At 42.3% G+C, this 14,385-nt stretch overlaps 1 protein-coding gene across 4 annotated transcripts in view; it reads left to right on the plus strand.

The window, feature by feature from the left end:
- The window catches only part of GARNL3 (GTPase activating Rap/RanGAP domain like 3), a 183,574-nt gene that overhangs the window by 101,945 nt on the left and 67,244 nt on the right, over positions 1-14,385 (plus strand). For all 4 annotated transcript variants that reach the window (XM_033191556.1, XM_033191547.1, XM_033191565.1 and 1 more), the window contains 3 exons: positions 524-588; positions 3,232-3,295; positions 7,956-7,982. In XM_033191556.1, the coding sequence (XP_033047447.1) occupies positions 524-588; positions 3,232-3,295; positions 7,956-7,982 (156 nt within the window). The remainder of the gene's footprint in view (positions 1-523; positions 589-3,231; positions 3,296-7,955; positions 7,983-14,385) is intronic.

The raw sequence follows: 14,385 nt of genomic DNA on the forward strand, positions 1-14,385 counted from the left end.
TGGCCAACATGGCAAAACCCCATCTCTACTAAAAATTAGCCGGGTGTGGTGGCGCATGCCTGTAATCCCAGCTACTTGGGAGGCTGAGGCAGGAGAATCACTTGAACCCAGGAGGCGGAGGTTGCAGTGAGCAGAGAGCGCACCACTGCACTCCAGCCTAAGTGACAGAGCCAGACTCTGTCTCAGAAAAAAAAAAAAAAAAAAAAAAAAAAAACAGAAAAACAAATTCCCTCCTCATCTGGTTCAGATGGCTCAGGTGCTCTCCATAATACCTAAGATACTGAAGACCTGTATGTTGAAGGCCATGCTGAAATCCACACATGTTGGGGTGGAGAGAGCCTGGAAGTCGCTATCAAACCTGAGCAAGATTGTTTTCAGTCATAGAATGTGTTTATTCATATACATGCCCCTTGAGGAGAAAAGAGAAAGACTGGGCATGGGTTTCTTTTGAATGACCAGAGAGGCTCTTTTGGAGAAGGAAGTTGGAGAACTTGTCACTGATTTGATGTTTGGACTTTTCCAGGGTACCCAGAAAATATGCCTTCCCTACAGTCCCACAAAAACTCTTTCTGTGAAGTCCATCTTAAGGTGAGTTCTAATGGGTAGAAAGCCTATGCATGGATTTGGAGCCCTTTATACACTGTTTTTTCCTGTAATCATTCTGATGTTAACTTTCCATCATCTTGAGCCTTGACTGTGTGTGAGACGTTTTGCTAAGCACTTGGCATGACATGCATCACCTCATGTCATCATCACAGCAACCCTGTAGGGCAGGTGCTGTGACTGTGCCCATTTTATAGATGAGGAAATAGAGGTTCAGAGAGAGAAAGCCAAGATCACATAGCAAATGTGTAGTGGAACCAAGGCCTGAGTCCAGATCCAACTGATTTTGAGCATTGCTCTTAGACATCTCTCCATACTACATTAGTTGCCAGCTTCTTTTTTCTTGCACACACTCAGATACTTTAGTTTTATAAAGATAATCAAGTAATATTTTTCCTTCCATTTTTTCCACCTTGAAATAGAAACCCAGATGTCAGCAAAGAATGTACTTATTCTTCGCCAGACAGAACGTTAAATGGATGGAACATCTGGCTGCTGCCTGCTCAGCCGCCTCTTGTGCCCCCACCCTCCCACCTCCCTCTCATCTCTCTCCCATGCTTAGGTGGCAGCATCCCCTAGGGATTGCCACCACTTGGATCCAGCCTGTTGCTTTGTTACCAGCTAAGATGTTACATCATAGTAATGGTAGCTTCTGTTTGTCAGGCACTGTGCTGAATGCTTTATGAATGTTCTCTGAGTCAATCTTTAAACTAGCTACACAAAGTAGATCTATTACTATCTCCATTCCACTTATCAGGAATTGGAGCCTCAGAGAGGTAAAGGGATCTGACAAAGAGCTCAGAGCTGGTAAATCAAGAGCTGGAGTCCTATGACTCCAGAATTTGGGCTGTTTAACCACTAATGCCCTATTGTATGAAGGACAAAGCTTACTTCATAGCCCTGGTGATTTCCTCTCTATTCATCTGCAGCTACATGGTGGTAGATGTGTTTCCAGTTCCCAGGTGACATGTAATAGCTACAACTCATTGTTACCAAAATGGCTCTTACAGCGACAAACTTGACTGTATCTATTGGGGATTGCATCTGGCTGATTAAAAGGCACCAAGGCCAGGCTCAGTGGCGCACGTCTGTAATCCCAGCACTTTGGGAGGCCGAGGCAGGTGGATCATGAGGTCAGGAGTTCGAGACCAGCCTGACCAACATAATGAAACCTGTCTCTACTAAAATACAAAAATTAGCCAGGTGGGGTGGCACACGCCTGTAGTCTCAGCTACACAGGAGGCTGAAAGTGAGAGACTTGCTTGAACCCGGGAGGTGGAGGTTGCAGTGAGCCGAGACCACTCCATTGCACTCCCGCCTGGGTGACAGAGTGAGACTCCATCTCAAAAAAAAAAGGAACCAAGATTAAGAAGTGAAAAACGTTATATCCCACTTTCAAGCTTAATTTGGTCTCCAGATTGCAGACCTCTTCCTGTCTGCTCTGTGCCTTCTGATTTTTCTTCTGAGCAGTTCTAAAGCTTGAGTTAAGCCTCTCCACCAAGAGGCTAACATTTTTCCTGAGCACAGAAATATCCTGCTGCTTTCAAGAAACTATAAATCTTAATTTGCTTGGAGAGTAATACCTTAAATTATGCCGGTTTAAGATTTCTGTGAATTCTTTTTTCTAAAAAGAAGTTTACTCTAGCTCCTTTCTTCTCTGTTTAAAAACTAGGCCTTTCATTTTGTTATAATTTCATTTAGTCTGATGAGCAAGGCTTAGCTTTTCAGTACACCCTCATAGCCAGGGCAAGGTACAGCAAGATTTTAAAGATATGACAAACTACACATTCTATAGTTGCTGCCAGCAGAAGAAAAGATTTTATCTTCTTTTGTTACAAGAATGAGAACTTGAAAACTTAAAAGGAAATTAAAGTATAAATACTATAGAGTCACATAAGCCTGGATTCAAGTCCTGGCTCTGCTCTTGACCAGATTTTTATCCTGTTATTTAACTTCTGAGTTTCAATTTCCTCATCTTTAAAATGGGGCTAAAATACTACTTGCCTCATAAGAACTAAATGAGACAATTCATGAAAAGCATTTATCACAGTGTCTGGTGTGTTGTAAGTACTCTAGAAGTTCGTTATTATTTTTAATTTTCACTTATAAATATTGGAATATTAGCTGAAAGGAACTCTAGAGATCATCTATTTCAATCTCCTTGTTTTACCTCTATAGGAACTTAGGTTCAAGGGAATTTACATTGCTTGTCCAAAGTAAAACATTGTAAAAAGTCTTGTTAAGGATGGTCTTTTGCCCTATGTGGCATAGAAATTTCAGTCAAATCTTAATTACATTCATCACTTTTAGTAAATAAAAATAAGAATCTGGAAGAGTAGCCATGGTTACTTGAAACAGATGTTCCTGGTTTCTCTCTCTGTCTCTTATGAGTGTCATTGGGAGCCAGTTATATAAGTCAAGTACATGTGGTATTGGTTACTTTCATCTGTTTGTTCATTGATCACTCATTTGTTGATTTATATCTTCTGAGTGAGTGTCAGGCCCTTTAGGGAAAACAGCTGTGATTTTTCTAGAAGCTACTTTTTAGCTTCTCGGAAGAACCAAGTCTTGCTCTATATTATTTAAGTTTCCAGCATGCTGCAGCTCATCCTGTCCATTCTATTTCAGTGCCATGAATCTGGACAAATTTGAGAAAGGCCCCAGGGAAATTTTTCATCCTGAAATACAAAAGGTAACAGAAAATTTTATGCTTCATAATGATACAAAATTGATTACAGTGTTAGAATAGAGCTGACAGGTCATCAGTAATCCTTAGCCTAGGATACAAAGCGAAATCACCTATGCAACTTAGAAAAAACCATCATGGTAGAACCTCACACCTAAGGTTCTGATTTGATGGGTGTAGGGTAGGGCCTGGGTATCAGTGTTTTTCAGAAGTTCCTCAAGTGATTCTGATGCATAGCCACTCCTGAGAACCGCAGAGTTGTCCTCAGTCCACGAACCAGTAGGGTGTACATTCAGAAAAATCTTATTGGCTTAAAAGCCACCTTTTTTACTGAGTAATATAGAATTGTGTGGAATGTTAAAGAAATTTTTTTTTTAATTTGAGACAGGGTTTCGCTCTGTGGCCCAGGCTGGAGTGCAATGGTGCGATCTCGGCTCACCGCAACTTCCACCTCCTGGGTTCAAATGATTCTCCTGCCTCAGCCTCTCGAGTAGCTGGGATTACAGGTGCCCACCTCCATGCCCAGCTAATTTAGTAGAGACAGAGTTTCACCATGTTGGCCAGGCTGGTCTCAAACTCCTGACCTCAGGTGATCCACCTGCCTCAGGCTCCCAAAGTGCTGGGATTACAGGCGTGAGCCACCACGCCCAGCCCGGAATGTTAGGGAATATTAAAGAGATTTTTAAAAAATTAATAAATCAAAACGTGGTTGATTGAGCTCTTACTCATGTAGTAGACTGTACTGGGTACCATCAAGGATAAAAGGTATCTAGAAAGCTATCCCTGTTTTCTTAGATCTTACTGTTAAGGAAAACAGTCTGCCTTAGGAGTGAAAAAAAATTAGTCATAATTTAGGTGATGGTTTATCAGAAAAATGTCAACCAAACTTTTGTCTTGTAGTTATAACCAATTTAGCTTTGAAACTTACAAACACAGCCGGCACTAATAGTGTGCCTGTCATGTGTGAAGCTGAGGTTGAAGTAGTTGGGTACGCCAGGGATGGGCGACAAGGGAAAAGGCTGGAGAGGCAGGCAAGAATTCTATCCAGGAGGCAGCAGGGAGCCAGTAGAACCTTTAAGCAGGGAGCATCATGCTCAAATTTGCTTTTAGGTAAATAGTAAGAGGAGGATTGATTGGAACATGAACAATTTTTGCTTGCATGTCTTTAAAATACGGTTAGCTCTTAAAATAAGGTTATTGACTCTTGGCTTACCCCAAATATAGAGAGTTGTGAATTCCCATATCTTTTGTTTTGATGTAATTTTTAAAATAGTATTTACACCCAGCCTCAACCTCAGACAGAACTCAGGCAAAAATGGGTATGTTAGGTTAAACTGTAAGCGACTTTAAGCCATCCAGGCTTATTACAAGTGATACTTTATAGCAAATTTTAAAACAAACTAGAATTATAAATATGTGAGTGCCCGTGTGCTCTTATGACTTCATTCACACAGGTTATTATTCCTAATCCTTCTTTAAGCCTTGGTCTGATCCCCCACACCAACTCTGCTTCCCAGACACTGAGCCCCCAAACCCACAGAGCCAGCTCTGTGACACTTCTTTCTGCCTCTTGCTACTGAGCCAGTTCCCTCAGCAGAGCTCATCTCTGCTCAGTCATCCCTGTCTGATTTCTCTAGAAGAGGAAAAGAAAAAAAAAAAAAAGATATAGCAGCATTCTGCCTATTTATATCACAACTCTGTGCCTGTTTTTACCAAACAAAAGGTACTTTTATGCTTTCCTATATTTGTGTTTTGGCTCTTTTCCCCTTAACAAAAGAAACCATTTGTGAACTTTCCCCTTGTCCTCTGTGTGTGTGAGTGTGCATGTGTGTGTGAATTTGCACATGTGTGTGAGGCTCAGAGATGCAGGGTGAAGGCTGTCATCACATTTCTGTAGATTTCTCTTAGGAACAGTTGAGCAATAGGCTTTAGGTAGAGAGGAAAGAATTCTTAAAAATGGTAGGAGCTAGAGAGTAAACAGAAAGTAAACCAATTGTGTTATGAAGAAGGCATCTTTCCACAAAGAGGGAAGGTGGCTGGTGCTGTTTTTAAATGTTATTTGTCTGTTTCTGGCTGCTATACTGTAGTGACATTTTCCTTGACCAAAATCCAGAAGCAATGTGTGATTAAGCTAGCTTTAAATGGATAGAGAAATCAGGGTATCTGTGTGTTTCTTCCCATTCCTACCCATCAAGTTTGTTTCCCAGTAGTTGGATATGTTTCCTAAATGACCAGGTATTTTATAAAAACCGGTAGAACTAAATTTGATTTTTAAAACATTTCTAGGTTTAAAAAGTATATGTAAAATCACTCTCCCAAATCTCATATATATGAAAAAAAATCAATGTCAGCCTCAAACTAATGATTAGAATCATGCATACATGAAAAGCAATGCCAGTAGGACTGTATTAATAAACACTATTACTGGCCAAAATTATACCTTCTGGGCTCAAATGACACACTAGAAAGCAGCAAAAAGAGGACTTCCAATGCTCACAAATTCAGGAACAAGAATATTTTAAAAATCTGAATCGTGTTAAGTGGGACATTGGCAAACCAGGGCAAATTGCAGGACTATTCGCTTCTGAACAAACGTAATCCAAAATACAGAAACTGCAACATAAATGTAGGCCGGGCGCGGTGGCTCAAGCCTGTAATCCCAGCACTTTGGGAGGCCGAGACGGGCGGATCACGAGGTCAGGAGATCGAGACCATCCTGGCTAACACGGTGAAACCCCGTCTCTACTAAAAATACAAAAAACTAGCCGGGCGCGGTGGCGGGTGCCTGTAGTCCCAGCTACTCGGGAGGCTGAGGCAGGAGAATGGCGTGAACCCGGGAGGCAGAGCTTGCAGTGAGCTGAGATCCGGCCACTGCACTCCAGCCCGGGCGACAGAGCCAGACTCCGTCTCTAAATAAATAAATAAATGAATGAATGAATGAATGAATGAATGAATGTAACCTGACAGCCTATGACATCCCTCCTGCCTCTACAGCTCAGTGTTGAGACTCTAGCCCTGAGCTCAACCAGGACTCCTGTTGCAAGGCTCTGATTCCTTCAGCCTAGCCCACTGAGGAGCAGCCTGTATTACCAGGCCAGGGACTGGTTGCAAAACATCCCAGGGCTAGTGGCAATTGAGAAGCTGAGAGGTGTGACCCTTTTCTTATTCACCACAGTTAGCATAGAAGGAGCACTAGCCTGGGTGTTAAAAGGCCTGGGCATGAGATTCAAAGCTGACACTTACAGGCCACACGACCTTAACTGGAGATCCAGTTCCTCCATCTGTGATTCAGGAACAATTAAACTGCACCCCCCATAGATATAGATAGATAGATAGATAGATAGATAGAGATATAGAGATATACACCTACTGATGTACCCATAAAAACTAAAAATAAAAAAATTAATAAAAACCACAAGGTGTTGAGAAAGATCATGGAAAGAGAGAATTTTGTAATGACATATACAGTGACATGCAAACATAAAGTCCCAATGTAAAAAATGTATAACATAATTTTATTTTTTCCCAGAATTCAGAAATAATACAGCCAGGCGTGGTGGCTTGTGCTTGTAATCCCAGTACTTTGGGAGGCTTAGGCAGGAGGATCACTTGAGCCCAGGAGCTGGAGACCAGTCTGGGCAATATAGTGGAACCCCATCTCTACAAATAATACGAAAAAATAGCTGGGTGTGATAGTACACGCCCATAGTCCCAGCTACTTGGGAAGCTGAGGTGGTGGGATTGCTTGAGCTCAGGAGGTCAAGGCCTCAATGAGCCAAGGTCGCACCACTGTGCTCCAGCCTGGGGGACAGAGCCAGACCCTGTCTCTTTAAAAAAAAAACAAAAAAAGAATAAAATAATAAAGATGGCTGAGTTCTGAATGAAAGAGGCTTTCTGTTAAATAAAATGGAGGTGTGTGTGCCTCTTACAGTTCTTTCAGAATTGCCACATCTCCAGTTGACACAGCTCTTCCCCAGAGAGTCTTGGGCCAGAAGGAGGGTGAGGGTCCCTTCAGCCTCCCTGCCTCCATCCTGACCCTCATTGCCTCTGCACTGTCCCCATGACTCACCTGGGCCCTTCCTTCCCCCTCCGCTCAGCCACAGGGTCCCTGTCAGAGCCTTGGCTTTGGTGTCTGCTTATCAACCAGAATCTACTTTTTCAGAAGTTCTGGAAAAGATGGGACTTGCCTGTAGTAAGTTTAAAAACTTTTATATGGGGCGACTGAGAATGAAAAGGAAAGTAATTTAAAGTTGATTAAATCTCTGTTGTGTACCAGGTCTTCTACACACACTGACAGTGATCTTCATAGGGGTTAAGACTGATGTTATCCTTGGACCATGGAGAAGGAAGCAGAGACCCAAACAGATTAAATGACTTGTGCCCAAACACAGTTAAGAATGCGACAGCAGGGATTCAAAGGATTGTTTAGGTTTACTGCTCCATGCTGTTCTTACGAGATGGTATTACAGGGGAAAAAGATCCAAGACTCTTGGCACCCACCTTTGTCATAATTATTGGTTCCCCCTGCCCAAAGCTCCTATAACCAACTTTTAAAAATATTTTCAAAATGTCAGTGTGAGAAAACCGAAGCTTGGCTTTCACAGCAAGTCAAAATGAAATAATTACTGTCATGCCTGGATGTAACTTTTAAAACTTTATTTGACAGGACTTGCTGGTTCTTGAAGAACAAGAGGTGAGTATTTCTATGGAAATATTTGCGCCTGCTCTGCCTCCATGTTTGTAAATATACTTCTCCTTTCATTGTGAACCTAGACTCTGCTTTCAGCCAAACCTCCCTGTAGATTTACACAGTGGTACACATTGCATGGAAAGACCTTACTGGCATGTATTTTTAAGGTATATTTTAGAATTTTCTATGCATCTAGCTATAAAGCTATGAAAATAATCAAACTACTTAAATCTGCTTGGAAACATTTAATGCGTTAAGCTTATGATCAGGGTGAGTAATGAGTTTTTAATTTTCATTAAAGTAGGGTGTTTGTGCTTTATTCGGATACTCTTAATATACAAAATGCTGAATTTATTTGCATGTTGCCATCCCCTGTTGTCCCGATTAAAAATATAAATACATTGGATTTTCTAAGTATGTAACTAACATAGGGAAATATCTAAAATATTATCAATAGGCAATAGAGTAAATAAATTACGGTTTATGTATCTTATCCCTCTCAGTAAATAGCAATATCTTTTGTCTTGTTGCTTAGGCCAAACTTGGAAAAATCCTTAATCCATGTCTTTCTCTCTTATCCTATATCTAAGCTATCAGCACATCCTGGTGACACCTCTTCATAAAATATCCCTAATCCAAACACTTCTCAACACTTCTACCACAACCACTCTGGTGTGGGGATACCACCCCATCCTCTCTTGCCTGGGCCCTGCAGAGTCTCCTAACTCTTCTCCTGGCTTCCACTCTCACCCTCTCTTCTGGCTTCCAGATAGTAGCCAATTGTCCTATTGAAACGTGTAGAATCAGGTCATCTCTCTGCTCAAAACTCTAAAGGCTTCCTGTCCTGTTCAAAGGGAAGCCCCAGATCCTGACCTTGGCCTGCTGGAGCCTGCATGATCTGGCCCCTCTACCTCTCCAGTCGTCAGCTCCAGTGTTTACTGAAAAACACTAACCATACTGAATTCCTTATTCTTCCATCTCCTCAGAAATAGGCTATAGTTCCCACTGCTGGGGATGCTTGTCCCCCAGATGTCCTCACTTAATCAGGACCTCTGCTCAGAGAGACCTTCCCTGACCACTCTGTGTAGAACAGTACACCCTGCCTCTCACCCTTAGCCCCTTTACTTTTTCTTTAATGCTGGTATTTTCATTTGTGTGCTTATTATCTGTCTCCCCCATGAGAATAAAAGCACCATGAGAGCAGAGACTACAAGCACCATGAGAGCAGAGACTTCTTTAATTTTGTGTTCCAAGATCCTAGAACAGTAAAAATAGAAGGTATAGAGTAAACATTTGTTGGTTGAACAAGTGATTGATTGATTGATTGATTGAATGAATACATTAGGAAATATTATGATGCCATTAGAAAAAATAAGGTAATAACGCAAAGGATAAATGCTTGAGAGGATGGATACCCCATTCCCCATGATGTGATTATTACACGTTGCATGCCTGTATCAAAACATATCAAAAACCCATAAATATACCTACTAATATATAATACACTATGCACCCTCACAAAAAAGAGTGAGATAGAGTGCCATGGTCTGAATGCTTGTGTCCCCCCAAAAATTCATATGTTAAAGCCTGACTACCGATGTGGTGGTATTAGAAGGTGGGGCCTTGGGAAGTGATTAGGTCATGAGCAGGGAGCCCCTGTGAATGGGATTAGTGCCCTTACAAACAAGGGAGCTTGTTTGCCCTTTCACCTTGTGGGTATGTAGCAAAAAGGTGCCATCCATGAACCCAGAATAGGTCCCGCCCCAGACACCGAATCTGCCACTGCCTAGATCTTGGACCTCCCAGCCTCCAGAACTGTGAGAAATAAATTTCTGTTGTTTTTAAGCCACCCAGTCTATAGTATTTTGTTATAGCAGCCCAAATAGACCAAGACGTAGACCTTTACTTATTGGCATGGAAAGAGTTCCACCACATAGTATTTACTGAAAAAAGCAACTTGTGGGACATTATTTACATATAATCCCAATTATGTTTTTATAAACAGATATTTGTATGTATATTCATTCATTCATTCACTGAACACATACTTATTGAGCGCCTACCATGCATGTACCATGTACTGTTTGAGGCATTGGGGATACATCAATGAGCAAGACAAGGTCCCTTCTTCACGGAGCTCACAGTCTGGTGGGGTAAGACAAGCTAAACAAGTAAACAAACAAACAGAAACATGGTAAGACCAGTAACCCCAAGAGCTGTGAAGAAAGTAATGCACAGTAGTGGAGTGTGTGGCGAGGGGTAGGTTTTTTACATTGAACAGGGAAGGTTTCTCTGAGGCAGTGACACCTCAGCTGATTCTTGAACATGTAGATGTAAATACAAAGAAGGGGCTGAAAGGATGCACCCCAAATTGTTGGTGGGAGTTACTTTTGGGCAGGATAGTGGAACTGGGGTGGGATGCAGCAGAGAGCAGACAAAGGGAGATGCCAGCTTTTTTTATTTTTTAAGAGAGGGTCTCGCTATATTGCCCAGGCTGACTTCCAACTCCTGGGTTTAAGCCATCCTCCCCTCAGCCTCTTGAGTAGCTGGAACTACAGGCTTATACTACATTTGTATCCATATTTTGTCCATCTTAGGTTCCTGCTTGTTGCAGGAGAATTTATGGATTTCATGTGTAATTTGTAAAAGGCAAAAAGTAAAAATAATCACATTTCCGGTAAAAATTTTAAAAATAAAGAAATACACAAAAGATAAAAGGAAAAAATCACCTGCAGTCACAAAGATGACTGCTATTAACATTTTGGTATATATGTTTGTTACATTTTATATAAAATTAGGTGTATATATAGCTTTTATATGTCCAAATTACTCTGTTCATTAATCTACAGATATTTATTGAGCACCCACCGAGTGCATGCACATGCTTGTTGTAACAAACAAACAATAGAGAAAATGTACCGATAGGAAATGTGAACACTCCCCCTGCCCTGACCTCACCACTTCCAGCCCCTGAAAGAACGCCTGTTCACTATTCATTGCATCCTCCTCTGCTTTTTTTGAAAATCCCAAGTTTTGAAAAATAAGTTGTTGATCTCTTTATTTCTCAAGTTTATTTCCTTACTAAGGGGATATATTAGCTTGAGGCAACACTAGTCACTTGTCATGACCTCTTGAAGTGTGAACAATGGCCATGATCCTCCAGAGCTTCTCTGAGAGCTGTGTGGCGAGGCACTCTATTTAATCCTGCTGCTTCTCAACTGGTATAAATTGGGAGCATTTATCCCAATTCCAGCCTATTCTAGTGGTAAACTATTAGCTGCAAAGATGGGCAGGGAATCCAATAAAGAATACTAGTGAGGCTCCTGAAAGGTTAGCACTTTGGTAAAATGATGTCAGTGTCCTGAAACCCATGTTTTGTTTGCTACATAGAGAGGCACCCTCATGAGAGAACACGGCATCCCAAGCTGTAATACACATGGAGAGAGGAGAGATGTGTAGGAACATGTGGAACCCTAGAAATATGGAGATGTTGCCTAAACAAGACTAACAAGGAACCAGGAGTGTCTCATTTTGAATAAGGCCATCATTTCTCAGTTCCAAAAAATTCTTCTGGAATCATTGGGACTTTAGTTTCCCCTCATAGTTTGTTTTTCTCAGAAGAACTATAGTTTGTAGCATACCACTGATTGCCAAGAATGTGACTGCATGTTTGTTTGTACTCAGGTTGAGTTCTGTCTTGTAAAATTTAGAACTTAGGGCCAGGCGCGGTGGCTCAAGCCTGTAATCCCAGCGCTTTGGGAGGCCGAGACGGGCGGATCACGAGGTCAGGAGATCAAGACCATCCTGGCTAACACGGTGAAACCCCGTCTCTACTAAAAATACAAAAACTAGCCGGGCGAGGTGGCGGGTGCCTGTAGTCCCAGCTAGTCGGGAGGCTGAGGCAGTAGAATGGCGTAAACCTGGGAGGCGGAGCTTGCAGTGAGCTGAGATCTGGCCACTGCACTCCAGTCCAGGCAACAGAGCGAGACTCTGCCTCAAAAAAAAAAAAAAAAAATTTAGAACTTAGAATATTTAAATTCCATCCAAGTAGGAATGACAGATGTGACCTTATCTGTATGTTGAATGTTTGAGCAAGACTTACATCCTGAGAAAACCCAGTGCCTGTGGATTCCCTCCAGCAGCACCTTCCTCCAGGGACCCAGGTCTGGCCTTGAGACCTTAAGAGCTCTGAATAGCTGGTTAAAATATTACCTGTGACAGTCCACTTGCCCCAATCAAACTGTCCCCTCCTAAAATATGAAATAACTCATTATAATGAGCCATACATTGATTTCTGGAGATAGGTGAAAACTTTTAGTCATGGACATAATTTGGGAAGTCCTGGACACCATATTACCTAAATGAGGCTCTAAAAGTAGGTTCAAGTACTTAACAAGTACTTCCAGTCTTTTTGGAATCTCCTCCACCTGAAGCAGGAGGAATTCATATGATTTATAATTTAAACTGGGACCCTATGAGAGTAATTATTAACAACATCAGGACAACGGATAAAACAGATAAAAGCCAGGGCTCTCCTGGCAAACTTGGACACATTATCTCCCTGCCTTGAAGATCCTACACCCTTGGGGGCACAGGTACTAAAAGACCCCCATCATGCAACCCTTGATGCCTTACAGACTTTGCTGTTGTCTGACCCTAATAACTTGTGATGAAGACTTGACAAGACCTTGCAACACCAGTCTTTCTGGAGTCTCCCCCTGAAGCAAAAGAGGCCCTCAGCAGGGATGTGGCAGCATGGTACCAGTCTCAGAGCAACCCTATAAAAGCTTTTAAAAGCATTGGCCAGTGATCAGCTGGTAGTAGGCCCCAGCTCTGCTTGTACATCTCAGTTTCACTCAAAACTTTTCAGAGAAGATTATGCCATGATATTGGAAAGAATGCCGGATCAAAAGTCGGAAGACCCAAGTTCCAACTCTGGTCTTACTGTTCACTTAGTTCCAGCCATGCGCAAGTCCCTGTCTTCCCTGAACTTCCCTGTCCTGTCTTAAAATAAGAGCATGGACTTAGTGGACTATAGGGTCCTTTCTGGTTTTAGCAGGCTGTCATTTTATGGCTCGTAGTTATGGTCGTTGACTAGTCCTTCTGCTCTGACTAGCTAGCTGTCAGCTCACCTGGACCTGATCCTGGGCCTCCTGACAGCCTCTTGGTTTTTTCTCTAGTCCAGTGGTTCTCAACGTGGGGCCCCTTGGCCAGCAGTATCAGCATCACCTGGGAACTTGTTAGAAATGCAAATTATCAGACCGTATCCCAAACCTACTGAATTGAAAACTCCTGGGGTGGAACCCAGCCATCTTTATTTTGACAAGCCCTTCAGGTGATTCTGATGCCTAGTCAAGTTAGAGAACCACTACTGTAGTTCTTGCACTATTATTCTAAGAGAGTCATATGTCAGACCCCAGATTACTGTAGGAGCTTTTTAAGGGACCCTTGCGACACGTGCTTGCTGTCATCACTTCCAAAACAGAGAAAGAAAAGTTACAAGCTATAAAACCCTAAAGTGAATAGACGTCCCTGAAAACGTTCTAAGAAATTTATCAAAAGCTAATTTGTAAGGAAGCAGTGATCATTTGGAGGCATCGTGTGAAAAATAAGTTGTTTCTGACAAACTTTATTTCTTTTCTCATTTATTATGCATACAGTCCCTTATGTCATGAATATTTATTGATCTTTTCCAATGTACTGTGGTCAACACTGGGGATTCAATGGAAAGGAAACAGTGTATGATTTCTCCTGCACAGGACTCAGGTTCTAGTGGCAGAAACAGACAGATACGCAAGTTCAATAAAAGATTTACAGAGTATAAATAGTGCTTCGAGGAAAATAAACAAGGTGCTCTGATGGAGAATAACAGCAGGAAGGAGGGTGGCTTTATATGGGGAGATCAGGAAAGACTGCTCTGGAAATTGACACTTGAGCTGAAACCTGCATGATGGGAGAGAGCCGGTCATCCCCAGAACTGTGGAAGAGTTCCAGGTGGAGGGGTCAGTTTGGGAGTGTCCTCTCTCTTCCTGTATAGAAAACCACTGTTAGTGATGAGTATGCATCTCAGGTGTGTTGGGGACAGAAAAATGTTTGGATGTACAGCCTTAGAACTTGGATTTTCAGCCAGGCGCAGTGGCTCATGCCTGTAATCCCAGCACTTTAGGAGACCGAGGTAGGCGGATCACAAGGTCAGGAGATCGAGACCATCCCGGCTAACACGGGGAAACCCCGCTTCTACTAAAAATACAAAAAATTAGCCAGGCGTGGTGGCAGGCACCTGTAGTCCCAGCTACTCCAGAGGCTGAGGCAGGAGAATGGCGTGAACCCAGGAGGCGGAGCTTGCAATGAGCCCAGATCGCACCATTGCACTCCAGTGTGGGCGACAAAATGAGACTCTGTCTCA

The sequence above is a fragment of the Trachypithecus francoisi genome, unplaced genomic scaffold (genome assembly GCF_009764315.1).
Source record: "Trachypithecus francoisi isolate TF-2019V2 unplaced genomic scaffold, Tfra_2.0 Contig01585, whole genome shotgun sequence".
NCBI classification, from domain to species: Eukaryota; Metazoa; Chordata; class Mammalia; order Primates; family Cercopithecidae; genus Trachypithecus; species Trachypithecus francoisi.